Raw genomic sequence first — 15,625 nt, forward strand, 5'->3', positions numbered from 1 at the left:
CTGGGGGCTCGCGATATTTGGGTAGCAGTGGAGCCGGGAGTGCAGGAGGCGAAAGAGGCCGGTGTTCTGGCCTTTGCGTCCCTAGTAGCCCGGCGGAAGATTTTGCTTCAGTGGAAGTATGCGAGGCCCCCTAACGTGGAGGCCTGGATCAATGGTATGGCGGAGTTCATCAAATTGGAGAAGGTGAAATTCACCCTGAGGGGATCAGTGCAGGGTTTTTTTAGGCGGTCTTTCGTTGACTTGCTGCCAGAACGGTAGGAAAATAGGCCGGCAGCAGCAGCAACCCGGGCGGGGGGTGGGGGGGAGGGGGTGTGTGTGTGTGTGTTGTCTTGATGGAGGGGAGAAATGCGTATGTATGTTTGTTGAATATGCTGGTGTAGCCACCTAAGATGGACACTGGGCTACCAAAATGGAGAACTGCTAAGGCTGTAGGGAGAAAACAGTTTTAGCCAGGACAAGCAGTTTGCAAAAGGCTAATTAGCATTCTGCATGTATCGAAACCAGTTTATGGCCAGGTGCAAGATCTCAACCAAAGGTGTAAATGGCAACAACGCTTTGCATAGTAATGAGGCGATCCAGATCTGGGCCCACACAATAGCAACATTTCAGTTTGAATGGATACTTTGAGTGGACGCCCAGACGAAACGGCACCAGAAGTATCCATCACAAAAGACCCTAGAGACCGCCCCACCCATCGAGAAGAGACCCTCAGATTGGGGGATTTGTAAGATATCGATTGGGAAATGACCCAATCGATACATGGCAGGTAGAGGCTCGCCCCGAAGAGGCACGGACATTGGGGGACCTATAAAGGTAGACCCCGCACATGGTTCTGTCTGTTTTTGTGCTCCGGCTTGGACTGCTGTTTTGACTCCGACTCCAGCCTCCAGATCCTGTCTTTCATCACCGGCCGTTGAGCACCAGCCATCGTTCAGTAAGTGCCAAACGACGCTCGCTACGTGACCCCGGCATTACCTATACTCTAGCCGACTATTAGAGAACAGAAGGTGCAGTCCGGAAAGGAACAAAGGCCTTGTCCCCTGACCTTGCTGGTTCCTACTTAGATAAGTATTTAGTCGTTTAAATAGTAGAAATAGGTATTAGTCTTTAGCGTATGCATGCGTATTTATTATATTTGTATAATAAATATCAATCGTTTGAACTTACTAATCGGTGTATAGTTTTATTACTTTGAACCTGACCTTGACATACTTGTGAGGTGTCTAAATACGGCACATGGCGACTCCGAGCTGAAATTACATACACAGAGCTGTAGTAGTGTTAAGCACACGGCCTTTAAACGGAGGCGTGTTAATACACTCCAATAAACGCGTAATACACTCAAGTAAAACGTGCAACACTGGGTGCTATTCTATTTCTTCTTTTTGTAGTTACTGGGGGGGGGGGTTGTTTTTTTCTCTTTCTTTTTTGTTGTTAATACTGTTTTCTTGTTGATATTTTCTGTTTTTGATATTTTGTGAAAATCTCAATAAAAATTATTTAAAAAAAAGAAACTGCATGCAATAATAAATAAATAATCTTTATTGTCACAAGTAGGCTTACATTAACACTGCAATGACGTTACTGTGAAAAGCCCCTAGTCGCAACATTCTGGCATCTGTTCAGGTCCACAGAAGGAGAATTCAGAATTCTCAGCTGGTACGGGAATTGAACCCATCGTGCTGGCCTTGTTCTGCATCACAAACCAGCTGTCTAGCCCACTGAGCTAAACAAGCCCCCTCTCTAAACCAACCCCCTGTTAATCTGTTATTGTTAGGGTTGAAGTTTAAAAGTTTAAATATTGTTTTAGTTTCCTTTAATAGCATTTGTTTACTAATTAACCAGGTGCTATTTCTTACATTATCACTCCTGAAATGAATCGATCTTTCCAGATGGTCCTAAAACTTAAAAAGGTTATGGCTCTTATTCAGCCTCTCAGCCACTGTTGAGAGCTGAGATTACCCTGAAGACCTCCCCTCAATACCCCTCCAATTTTGGATTTGACCAAAACATATGTGGTTTGCGGGGCTCCTCCCACGCGCTCACATACACCCTCCACCCCCTCAAAGAGTCGGCTCAGCCTCGCCCTTGTGAGGTGCACCCTGTACACCACGTTCAAATGTATCAGCCCCAACCTCGCGCACAAAGTTGAGGCATTCACCCTCCGGAGCACCTCACACCACAATCCCTCCTCTATGCTCTCCCCCAACTCTTCCTTCCACTTCACCTTAATCCCCTCCCACAATACCTTGTCCTCCCCCAGATTCACCCCATAAATCGCGGACATCACCCCCTTCACCATTCCCCTGTTGTCAGTACCTCTTCCAACAATGTAGTGGCTGGCGCCACCGGAAAGCTCTGTACCTCCTTCCTGGTGAAATCTCGGATCTGCATACATCTAAACATGTCCCGCTGCGCCCACCCATATTGTTCACCCAGCCTCGCAAACCGGCCCCCAGAAACAGATCCTTTAATACTCTAACTCCCTTCTACTCCCACCTCCGAAAACTCCCATCTCACTTCCCTGGCTCAAACCTATGGTTCCCCCTAATATTTTCACAGGGCCATCGGGAACAGTGCTGTTGCCAAGGCCCTCAACCCCGACCCCCTACACAGACTCTCCTCCATTCCAGCCCACTGGGACTCCCTCCCCTTTGACACAGCTCCTCACCTTTTCAGCATTCGCCACCGAATAATAATACAGTAAATTCGGGAGGCCCGACCTTCCCCTCCCCACCCCTGACTGCCATCCTCTCTGCAATAGTACCTTGCAAATCCTAGCCACCTCCCCCTCCCCCCCAAATAGACAATGTAATCATCCTCGCCACCTCCTTAAAAAGCGCCTGTGGCAAAAAGGTCGACAGGCACTAAAATATAAGCAAACACCGAGGCAAAACATTCATCTTAATTGCCTGTACCCGACCCGCCAACGACAAGGGAAGACCATCCCATCTCCGCTTTCACCATCCCCACCAAACTAGTACGATTACACCTACGGAGCCCCCCAAATCCCATGCCACCTGCAACCCCAAGTATCTAAAATGGGCCACCGCCCTAGGAACGGCAGCCACCCCACCCCCGGTGGGTACACGACAAACTATTTGCTTTTGTCCAAATTTAGCTGATATCCCGAAAAGGACCCAAACACTTGGAGCAGCTCAAGTATACCATCCATCGATGCACTCGGTTCCGACGCGTACGATAACAAATCATTTGCATACAAAGATATCCTATGTTCCAAAATGACTGTCCTCCCCAGATTTTTGTTTGTCTTTCAGTGCCTCCCCATCTTCATCCCTAAGGCCTTTGTTAAGCGTGTGAGTAGGATCATTACGGCTTTTGTGTGGGCGAATAAGAACCTGCGAGTAAGGAGATCGCTGTTGGAGCGCAGGCGGGGGGTGTGGGTTGGCGCTGCCGAACTTTCACAACTACTACTTGGCGGCCAATATAGCTATGATTAGGAAGTGGGTGATGGGTCGGGGGGGGGGGGGGGGGTGCGGCATGGGAGCAGCTGGAGGCGGCGTCACGTAAAGGTTCTAGTCTGGGAGTTTTGCCGTTCTCGCCGACCCGTTACTCCACAAGTCCGGTGGTGGTGGCGACACTGAGGAGCTGGGGGCAGTGGAGGAGGTACAAGAGGGTGGAGCGAGCGTCGGTCTGGACCCCGATATGCAACAATCACAGGTTTGTCCCGGGTAGGATGGATGGTGGGTTCCAGAGCTGGCAGAGGGCAGGCATCAGAAGGATGGGAGATCTGTTCATAGACGGAAGCTTTCCCAGTTTAAAGGTGCTAGAGGACAAATTTAATCTGCCGCCAGGAAACATCTGCAAGAGGGCAGCACGGTGGCCTAGTGGTTAGCACAACCGCCTCACGGCGCTGAGGTCCCAGGTTCGATCCCGGCTCTGGGTCACTGTCCGTGTGGAGTTTGCACATTCTCCCCGTGACTGCGTGGGTTTCGCCCCCACAACCCAAAAATGTGCAGAGTAGGTGGATTGGCCACGCTAAATTGCCCCTTAATTGGAAAAAATAATTGGCTAATCTAAATTTATAAAAAAAAAGGAAACATCTGCAAGTACGAGCCGTCCTGAAAAAACAGGTAGTGCCCTTTCCGACGCTGCCGCCATTGAGGATACAGGACAGAGTGGTCTCCGGCACCTGGGTGGGGGAGGGGAGGGTTTCATGTACTAAATGATCCGTTTGAGCAGCTCACAGAAAAATACTTTTCACTGTCCCTCGGTTCACGTGACAATAAACTAATGCAATCCAATCTCTCTGAGGTTAGCGTAGTAAATACTGCTGCTGGGTCAAACTCAAAGCAGCAAAATGGAGGCCAACTTCAGTAGACCAACCAGATTAGTTCTATCCAGGTGGTCCATTGCAAGAGTTCCAGTTGGCTGCTACACAGCTGTCAGATCTTAGACCTTGCAGCCCCAGTTTTGTCCAGTGGCTCCACTGGGGGTCACAGCCCACAGTTTGGGAATCCCAGAATTAGTCTTTTCAAATCTAATGATTTAAAGGTGAAATAATGATGAACCAGCACACAGTACCTGAAGCAAAACTATGTTTTTTTGGAGACCCTGGGATCCCCAAAGAATATGCAGAACACTGCACATGAGCTGTGAATGGTGGTTTCATCTTGAAGAATTTTATTTTAAATTTGCTGCCAGATCCTTAAACAGAAGCGGGTGCTGGGACGGGGGGAGTGGCTGATATGTGTACAAGATTACAGACTGGTCCAATTAGGCTCAGCCAGCTACCCGCCATAACCCCCCCTCCCCCCGCCAAAAGAAAAGAAACTGCTTCGGGGTGAATTGCAGATGGGTGAAAATGTCACACACACACACACGAAGAAAACCCCTAAATCAGTCTTCGCAGTAGGCTCATTCCAAAGCAAAGTGAGCAGCTCCTTCCCTCTTCCTGCTTTAATCCTTGGACGCAGTGTCATTTTGCAAGGAGCTGAGCTGACTTCCTGCACCTTACTGTACTGAAGCTCTCCTGCTGGGGTGGGGTGGATCGAGTCTGGCATTTTGTGGATGCAGTTGGAGATGCATGGGGAAGGGGGGTAATCGAGCAAACTCTCATTGTGGGCAAGAGGAAGGAATGGAATGATAAAAAGGCTGGGGAGGGGGGGGGGGGGGGGTGAGGGTAGTTGTTGCTGCGCAGGGGGTGCATTGGGTGAGTACATCCTCCCGTCTGGCTGCTCCTGTGTGTGTGTGTGTGTGAATGATGTTATTTCCTGTCTTACTGTACATGACGTGTGTGTGCACTCTGGCTGTGTGTCTGGGCGGGCTCTCTGGATCATGTGTGAGTGGGGTTGGGGGGTGGGGAGTTTGTACAGTAAAGCCAGCAGCAATATGGCAGCAGCGGCGGGCTGAGAGGCCGGCCTGTCACTCACGCAGACTGACTTGACTGAGCGCTGGCGCTGCATTACTCAGCTCCCCACCCACCCCGCACAAAGTCTCCGTCACCTTCACCAACTGTCAGCCTTTCCGACATGAAGGAGAAACAGAAGAAAAAGAAAGGACGAACCTGGGCGGAGGCAGCACGAACGGTAAAAAAAAAAGCAAACAACAACAACAACAAACAAATATCAGTTGCGAGGCTAGATTTCTTCCCCCCCCCCCCCTTCCTTCTGATTTTTGTTTTGTGCGGGGTGGGGAGAGGGGGAGATATAATGTATATAAAAAAACTTTGTGCATGACGGCGTGTGCGAGCGTGGGTGTGTGTGTACGGGTTCATGACCTACTCCTACTGGAGAAACGACAGCCATCATTTACTGTCAAGGCCTCCCTTTAGGCCGGGAAGTTGTCATTTTAATTTGATTTTGTGAGAACCAACTGACCGCCGCAGAGGCCAATGGTGCCGGCGGCTGCCGGTCTCTGAACTGTCAGTTTAAAGTTCCCCGTCTCCTTTTGTTGTCCTGACACAGTCATCTCTCCTGCGAAAATAAAATGCTCGCCAGGAGCGAAAAAGGATTAATGGATCCCTTTTTGTGAGCTACCCCCCTGCCTTCTGTCATGAGGTTGTATAAAAAATAAATAATAACGCTTTTTGGCATTTTTTTTTGTGGGTGTGCAACAATAAAATTTGAATTTGAAACATCAGGCCATTTCTCCCAAAATGGGGCAGTTTGTTTTTTTTTGCAGCTCGCCTGCTTTGGATGAATGTAAAATCCCTGTGTGTACGTGTAGGCAGCATGTATCATGTGGTTGGATTGAAGCAGCAAAAGGCTGAGCTGCTGGAGACTTGCCCCCTTCAAGAACATCATGTCACTGTGTTTTGCCTTTGACGTCAGTGTGTAGCAGATCAGAGGTTGGCACCTAACCGATGCCACAGAGCAAAAGATACACTTGACAGATAACGTGGGAACAGACTGGGGTATTCTTGCAGGCAACTCCTCTTCACTGTGGTTGTTGGTGAAGTATCAGGATATGTGCACAATGTGTGTCACTTTCAGTTTCTGTTGTTCAAGGTGCCTCCGCTTGAATTACTTGCTGGGAGATCTGAGATATAACGTACCTTCACCATAATAATCATGAATAGAGAAAAGTAGTGGATCTCCCTGTTGTCAAGATCACTTATAGTCTTCTGGTGAAACAGGGTCCTAAGAGAGGGGATAATTGCACCAGGATTTGCAGCCATTTTTGGTACTCATTTTAAGACACAGATTCTGTCCACATTATCTTTCTTCCATTATAAATTATTTCGTCCACATTTGCAATAGATACCATTATAAATTTGTCATACTATCGTTGCATCCATCTACCGATGCTTAGTGCCTCCACAGGCAGGAGGCCACAAGTACAACATGCCAACTTTACAGAGCCAGTTTCTATTGTAATAGCAAACATAGCATTTCATAATGGATAAAAGGATTGACAAGGAGTGTATGCGGTCCTGAGATTTTCAACATATTATTCTAGTTACATTGTGTGTATTTGCACAGCAGTGGTGTCATTGGTACATGATGCTCAGAATTGCAACTACATAGGAGTTGTGAGGTACATGACTCTTACAAAAAGAATGGGGAAGGGGAACATATCGCCCCTTATTTGCTCCACTTGGTTGCACCTATGGTGGGTGTTGACATGTTGTAGTGTTCATTGCATCAATCAGGCTGAATCAGACACCCCCCATAAGTCCAGACTGATGTTCAGCTAGTTACCCGTATCCTCCTTGAGGACTACAGGACCTGGAATGATAGGATATTTGGGAACAAAGTTATCCTGGAGCTGCAGAAGTGGCTTTACAAGACCAATGCTGGAATGATATCAGCAATGGTACAGATCAACTAGCAATTGCAAAGTGAAGCCAATTAGACCAAGGATCTTGAGTCAGACCCTTATTTCAGTATCTTTCAGCCAGGTCATCAGTTATGGTTAATTGGTAATTGACACGTCACATTTTGGCCTATGTGTATGTTTTAAATTTGCTAAGTTTGTGATTTTTTTTCTTAAAAGGCATGTTAAATATAGTGTGACTTTATTCAGTCTGTAAATTAGCTGAGCAGAATTTGACACAGTGAGTTTGAGTTAGCTGAGGTTTCCTTGAGGTGAGAATATGCATTTGTTGACCTTTCGGTTATTGTGCTGAAATCAAGGTCTTGTTTTTCTTTGCAACAAAAAATAAAATGAACCAATGAATGCTGTAATGAACTTGATTGAGTGCTTTTATTGTGACTTTGCTTTTGACTACGGATTAGCACCTGTTGATAAACATATAATCACAACTTAATGCTCCAACGGCATTGTGTTGGTAAAACTAGCCCCAATGAATCCAAATCTAATAATTGCTTATTTAGAATATTTATTTTTGAGATGGTTTTGTATCATGTTTCTGACCAGATCTGCAGGACAATCAATATCCACATTAAACTGTGTTTATAATAGAGGTTTTCAAATGAGTATATGTAGTTTTCACATTTCTGGCATATATAATTCTAAAACAAATTCTAATTTATGAGTATTGGTAATAAAGCTAATTTAGAACTAATCAACAGTGTAGAATTTGGAAAGATTTAGATTGAATAGCAATTGGAAGATAAATAATAATGATAAATGTGGATTAGTAAGATGGTGCTTCAGAGAGGGTAACAGTCGATGGGGGTGGGGGGAGCGGGGATTTGGCTCCTCCGAATCTGATGTATTACTATTGGGCGGCGAAAAGTGAGAAGGTGCGGGGCTGGGGTAGGGAGCTGGTGGATGATTTTGGAGATAGGCTCTTGGAGGGGGCCGGGGGCACTGGCAACGGCGCCACTCCTGTTTGCCCCTGGGAAATTCTCAGGTAGTCTAGTGGCAGTAGCCACACTGAAGATTTGGAGGAAATCTTTGCATCATTTTAAGTTAGGGGCAGTGTCAAAGCTGATGCCAGTTCGTGAGAATTATGGGCTGGATTCTCTGGTCGCCAACGCCAAAATCGCGTTTGGCGCCCTGCCGGACAATCCAAGTTCCCAACCAAATCAGGGGTGGTGCCGCTTTCGTGATGCTCCGCCCCCTCCAAAGCGGCGTACTCTAGGAGTACGGCGCGTAACATATTTATAGCCTCAGGACGTTGCCTGAGGCCTGCCCCCTGTGCTGCCCCACCGCCCTCGATGCCCCCCGACCAGCCCAGTTCCCGACAGCGTAGGACACGTGTGGTCTCAACCGATGGCAATTTGGCGTGGCATCTGCGGACTCAGTACAGCGCCGCCACAGTCGGGGGAGGGCTGATCCGCGGGCAGGGGGAATATTATTCAGGGCAGCGGGCACTGCGGGGTGTGGTCCGGGTGCGCAAGCTGGCTGAAGGGGGGGACTGTTTTGTGGGCTGGGTCCGTCAGCGGCCACCACCATGTTCCATGGCATGACCGTTGCAGGTCGCCGCCGTGCGCGTGTGTGGCCACGAACCTGCCAATTCTCCAGGTCATATCGGCAGCTAGAGCCGGGGACTCTACATTGCTGTCCTGCTAGCCACCAGCAAAACGGGGAATCGGTGGCCATTTTGCTGGGGGCTAGCTGGGGGTGTGAGAACATAGCCCCAGAATCGGAGAATCCAGCCCCATGTGTTTGAGCTGGCGATACTGGATGGTAGGTTTTGGTGATGGGAGGAGTGGGGGGTTGATGGAATGAAGGACCTATTTTTGGAAGAATGGTTTGCGAGTTTGGAGGAGTTGATGGAGAAGTTTGGAATTATACAGGGGGGAGGTACGGGACTTTGCAAGGTAGGCTTTACCGATGTTTCTGGTGACACCTCCCTCCTCGTTGTTGAAGGTGGTGTTGTCGGTAATGGGGTTGGAAAGGGGGGGTCATCTCGGTGATTTATGGGAGGATTTTGGAGGAGATTATGGTGTTGCTGGGGGGGGTTAAGGCCAAGTGGGAGGAGGAGTTGGTGGTGGCATTGGAGGAGGGGTTGTGGTGTGAAGTGTTGCGGAGGGTGAAGGCCCCAACCTCGTGGGCGAGGCTGGGATTAATACAGTTAAAGATGGCGCACAGGGTGCACATGACAAGGACGAGGATGAGCCGGCTATTTGAGGGGGTGGAGGACACTTGCAAGAAGTGTGGGAATGGTCTGACCAAACATGTACATATGTTCTGGTCCTGCCCGGAGAAATTTTGTGTGTCTTTTTCAGCACCATATCGGCTATCTTGCACTTGGATCAGGAGCCCAGTCCCCTGGGGACTGTATTTGGGGTGAATGACTTGCTGGAGCTGCAGACGGGAGTGGGAGCAGATGTTTTCACCTTCGCCTCGCTGATTTCTCGCAGGCGGATCCCGTTGGGGTGGAAGTCAGCCTCTCCACCCTGTGCCTCAGTGTGGCTTGGGGACCTGATGGAGTTCCTGGATTTGAATAAGGTTACGTTTACCTTGCAGAGGGTGACTGAGGGGTTCCACAAGAATGATAGAATCACTACAGTGCAGAAGGATGACATTCGGCCCACTGAGTCTGTACTGATCCTCTGAAAGAACACTCTACCCAGGTCCACACCACACTCGTATCCCCGTAAACCCACCAAACCTTTTGGACACTAAGGGGCAATTTGGCATGGCCAATCTACCTAACCTGCAAATCTTTGGACTGTGGGAGGAAACTGGACCATCTGGATGAAACCCACGCAGACACACAATGGGGTTGGTTATTCTTCAATTTAACGAGTTGGTTGCCATCAGCTGCTGGAGGGGATACTATTTTTTGAGTTATTAGGGTATTGCTTGGCGGAGTGGGGGGGCATTGTTAATCTTGTTATTTTGCATTGTTATTTTGCATTGTTTTACTTTTGTTTTATGTATAAAATGTTAAAAACCGAAGAGAAATGACCATCTTATTTCTTTCGATGTCTGGACAAGGAAGCAATAGAATAAAAAAGCTGGAATACATAAGGAGTCATAATGGGCTCGACAATGTATTAACTAGACTACACTAGAATACTCTGTTCAATAAATATTGTTACACTATATATATTAAAAAAAATTGGGAAGATATGGTAAAGAACCACAATTCTTACACAAGAATTGAAAGATGAGAAAAGTTCAAGATGTACATTCTTCACCTATCACATTGATAGAAGGATAATGAACATGACTTGTGAATTAATTCGATTATAGTGAGGATGTTGCGTACTGTCAGCCTCATTTCTCATCCTGACCTGTCTTGTTCGCAAGACCAACTTAGACATCTGGAGATCGATCCTGATGGAATGGGTGCTAAAAACGTTGTCTGTGTCATTTTTCGAGCTCTGTGCTTTCCACAATACTGAGTAACCTTCAAGGCCATTGGTTTTATTCACCCAGTTTGCCAGAATTGGTCTTCGCTTCCCAGGGTAGACAAATTTCGAAGTCTCTGAGGGTAAGAGACTGACATCTGTTGAGTGGTTAATGCTAACAATTACCACAGTGAGTGCTGGGTGAAGTTGAGGACCAATACAGGATGAGCAATTCTGCTTGTGAGAGGTGCTACCCCTCCCCTACCGTTCAATAAAGTAGGCAGTCAAGGAGGAGATCTCGGAGAGGCATGCAAATTATTCAATTAAACGAGGAATGCCAGTTCAAATTATGCCAGGTGAGCAGGATATTAATTTTAAGCTGGTGAAAACTGTTTAAAATCACTGTTGGGAAGAATCTTTTTACTGATGAAGTGAAAAATCATTCAACGATCTGCCATGTGTGTACGAGACACAAATATAAATAGGCCTGTGTTGCCTCACTCATGGAACTCTCATTGTTGTTTATTTGATCTTCGTGTCTCATCAGTTGCTCATTGTTGTGCTTATTGTTTTAAGGAAAAAACACATTATTTTCTAAATGGAATGGGTGAGTTTTTGCCAAGCCCGAATTTCCGAACAGAATGTGTTTACTGTATCGTCACGTTATTGTTGCCTATGCTGCAATTGCATTTGTTTCAGCCATTGTGTAATCTGATTTTATACCAAACTGGTTTGGTCAGCCTAACTTGGATTAGTTGCCCTGTATCCTCACAAATGGTCCAGAAATTTTAGAGCTGATCACAATTTCACTCATGCCAAATTTGACAAGGCTGTATGGAACACAGAAATTGATAGACCCTCAAAAAAAACGAGTCCACCTAGTTTACCTTCTTGTTGGTCACATGATACAATGATAATGGAATGGTTGCCTCATCATGGCAGCCAATCTCTATCAATTAGTCTGCAACAGACACCGATGTGGTACAAGGAAAATCCTAGTGGTGGAGAACTTTGAAAGCTCAAATTCAGCTGCCTCCCAAGGATATTAAACCTAGCACATGCCAATATTAACTGGTTCCAACATCTCCTCAGGGAATCCGTTCCATAAATTAGACCCCCCCCTGCAAACATGGTGAAATATTATTTCTGTAGATGACTTGTGAATTTACCCCCTTCAAATCACAGGCTGTGTCCATTGATTCTGGGCAAGGTGAAATTGTTATAAAAACAGAAAATGCTGGTCTGACAGAATCTGGGGAGATAGAAACAGAGTTGACGTCTTGAGTCCTTATGACTCTTCTTCAGAACTGAAGATGGATATAAATACAATGAACCAGACAGGTGATACAACGTTTGAAAACAGCACTTTTGCCATGTTGCCTTTTTCTTCAACCGAGATTTGCTCTTGATAGGGAAATCAACCGTGTCTCTGCCCTCAACCCTTCCCACCCCTCCCAGAACCATGATAGTCTTTCTTGTCCTCACTTTTCACCTGACCAGCCTCCGCATTAATAGGATCATCCTCTACCATTTCCTCCTACTCCAGCATGATGCCACTGCTAAACACATCTTCCCCTCATTCCCCTATGTCAGCATTCTGCAGGGACCACTCCCACCGTGATATCATGGTCCATGCCTCCATCGCCCCAAACCCTTCATCTCCACTCCACAGCACCTTCCCATGCAATCAGAGAAAAACCTTCCCTTTAATTCTTCCCGCCTCATTGTCCAGGGGCCCAAAGATTCTTTTCAGGTGAAGGAGCATTTTACCTGCACCTCCGTCAATTTGGTCTATTGTATTCACTGCTCCCAATGTGGTCGAGTCTACATTGGGGAGACTAAACACAGACTTGGTAATTGCTTTGCAGAACAACCTTAGTTATTTGTCATTTCAACTCAGCATCTTGCTCTGCTATCCTTGGCCTGCTAAAATGCTACAGTGATGCCCAATGCAAACTGGAAGAACAATACCTCATATTTCAATTAGGCACATTACAACCCTCTGAACCCAACATTGAGTTCAACAACCTAAGATTGTGAATTTCCCCCTCCAGCTTGACCCTATTTTTGTTTTTTGTCTCCATAATTTGACCCAATACAACCCCATCGGGCTATCTGTCGCTTATTTTCTAGTTTTGCTTTCAGTGAGCACTGACCTCTATTCTCCCACTAACACATTCTGTGATCCCACTTTATGCCACTATTATAATTTCTTCAGTCCTTAATGCCATCATTAACACTCCCTTTGTCTTGTGCCCATGACATCTTTGTTAATATCTCCTTAGCTCCGACCAATCCAGAAACTTCTATTCCGCCCCACCTTCCTCCACCTCCCTTTTTGACTATATCATTCATTACACTTCTATCTCTCTTCAGTTCTGAAGAAGGGTCATATGGGCTCAAAACGTTAACTCAGTTTTTCTCTCTCCACAGATACTGTCACACCTGCTGAGTTTATCCAGCATTTTTTGTTTTTATTTCAGATTTCCAGCATCTGCAGTATTTTACTTTTATCATAAGGGTGAAATAGTTTATCGTGGCCTACGTTATCTCGTCCTTTCATAACTTGAAAAACAGCAATTATATCATTCTCAGTGACAATATGGTCGATTTACATAATGCTCATAATCTAATCCCTTCATCCCCATAATCATTTTGATTGCTGTCTTCTATAACCCCTCAGTTGCTGTTCCATCCCTCTTGTACTGCAGTGACTGGTATGGGACATGGCATTCTAGGTTACAGCCATGATTTGTAAAGTTACAGGATTACGTTATGAATTCAGCTCAGTATTGTTCTTTCAATACATCCCAATAACTGATTTGCTCAAGATAAAAGCAAATTACTGCGGATGCTGGAATCTAAAACAAAAACAGAAAATACTGGACAATGTCAGCAGGTTTGACAGCATCTGTAGAGGGGAAAGGGAGCTAACGTTTCGAGTCTCGATGACTTTGCCAAAGAGTTATCTAGACTCTAAATGTTAGTTCCCTTTTCTCGCCACAGATACTGTCAGACCTGCTGAGATTGTCCAGTATTTTCTGTTTTTGGAATTGATTTGTTCTCTTCACTGCCGACGAACATTGTTGTGATAGTTTGAATGAAATGAAAATCGCTTATTGTCACAAGTAGGCTTCAAATGAAGTTACTGTGAAAAGCCGCTAGTCACCACATTCCTGCGCCTGTTTGGGGGGGCTGGTATGGGAAATGAACCTGTGCTGCTGGCCTGCCTTGGTCTGCTTTAAAAGCCAGCTATTTAGCCCTGTGCTAAACCAGCCCCTGTTGTCAATTTATTGTCACATCAGAACCTCCAAATCTCTTTAATATTCCATTCGAATATTTTTCATAGAAGTATGTATAATTATTTTTTGCTGTGTTTTTGATATTAAACTATGTTTCTCTTTCCTTTTTTGGTTTTCCTGTCCATGGACTAACCCTAGGTCAGGAGAGTTGGTCATCTGCAGCTGCACCTTTCCACTCTGAAACAAGCTGTGCGCTTGAGAGTGGCATAAACTGGCTTCACAATCCTCAACAGTAACATGGCTAAACCTGAATCTCACAGATCCAAACCCATGTCCTGTTTCAACATGGGGATCCCCCATTTCACCGTCCTGATTATTTGGCAAAGTTATATTACTTCTTTATGCTATATATTATTAACATTGAAATATGTTACACAAAGTAGTAGCTCACTCACTTATCATCCAATATAAACAATGAAACTGGAGGCTATATAATTTGTCGTAAGGAACCAGTAACTGTACCAGGACTGGCAACTTAGGTGAGAACATAATCAGAAAAGATCGGGAAGAAAGTAGGAAGTGCAGTAGATGTACTAATTAGAGGTAATATAATAGCGATAGAAGAACTGACAACGAACAGAAGGTTGGAAACAGAATCTATATGGATTAAAATAAAAAATAAGAAGGAATTGATATTGCAAATGGGAATGCACTCAGACAAGCTGATCGTGAATAGGGGATAGAGGAAGAAATATGTTAGTGAGCAAAGAACCTAGATTAATAATCATAGGAGGTTTTAACTATCACAAATAAACTGACAAGAAGAGGTACATGGAATTGCATTTCCACATAGAATGTGAAAAGTCCAGTATGAGATGGAGCACTGCTAGGTTTTGAATGGGAAATGAACAAAAACAGATGAGAACAACTAAGTGTAAGGGAATAATAATAATAATAATCGCTTATTGTCACAAGTAGGCTTCAATGAAATTACTGTGAAAAGCAGCGCCGGCCCTAGGGTTGCTGGCGCCCCGGGCAAGCTGAACTTCGGCGCCCTTCGGGGAGGGGGGGGGGGGGGGGGGGGCGGGGCCAGGGGGCGGGGCCGGAGGGGGAAGGGGGGCCCGAGGCAGGGGGGGCCCGAGGGAGGGGGCCCGAGGGAGGGGGGCCGGAGTGACCACCGGCGAGCCTGGATCCATCCGCCATGTTTGTGCGGGGCGGCCTGAGGGAGGGCGGCCACCGCGCATGCGCTGGTTGGCACCGGCCCAACTGCGCATGCGCGGGACCCGCACTCCTTGATGGCGCCCCCTAGCACATGGCGCCCCGGGCGACTGCCCGAGTTGCCGGTACCTTGAGCCGGCCCTGGTGAAAAGCCTCTCGTCACCACATTCTGGCACCTGTTCGGGGAGGCCGGTACGGGAATTGAACCCCGCGCTGCTGCCTTGCTCTGCATTACAAGCCAGCTGTTTAGCCCACTGTGCTAAACCAACCCCTAATAACTGGGAATAGCTGGGCATTGGAAATGATAGCATAATAAGATATAAAATACAACCTCAGAATAAGGTAAGAAAAACTAATAAATTCGGGGAATGAAAGCTCATTTTAAGGAGATGAGAATGAGACTAAGGAAAATAACCTGGAACGTTTACTGACAAACAGAAATAGAAAAGCAGTGGGAAATACTTAAAATGGTGTCCAAAAAAAACAAGAACA

General features: G+C 46.3%; 1 protein-coding gene across 2 annotated transcripts in view; it reads left to right on the top strand.

Moving 5' to 3' along the window:
- The first annotated feature begins 5,315 nt into the window (after positions 1-5,315).
- asxl2 (ASXL transcriptional regulator 2) overlaps positions 5,316-15,625 on the top strand; it is a 360,043-nt gene continuing 349,733 nt past the window's right edge. Inside the window, exon 1 of one of the 2 annotated variants that reach the window (XM_038800064.1) lies at positions 5,316-5,549. In XM_038800064.1, the coding sequence (XP_038655992.1) occupies positions 5,493-5,549 (57 nt within the window). In that variant the 5' untranslated portion in view covers positions 5,316-5,492. The remainder of the gene's footprint in view (positions 5,550-15,625) is intronic. The other variant, XM_038800070.1, reaches the window with a different exon arrangement.

Source organism: Scyliorhinus canicula, chromosome 6 (genome assembly GCF_902713615.1).
Source record: "Scyliorhinus canicula chromosome 6, sScyCan1.1, whole genome shotgun sequence".
NCBI classification, from domain to species: domain Eukaryota; kingdom Metazoa; phylum Chordata; class Chondrichthyes; order Carcharhiniformes; family Scyliorhinidae; genus Scyliorhinus; species Scyliorhinus canicula.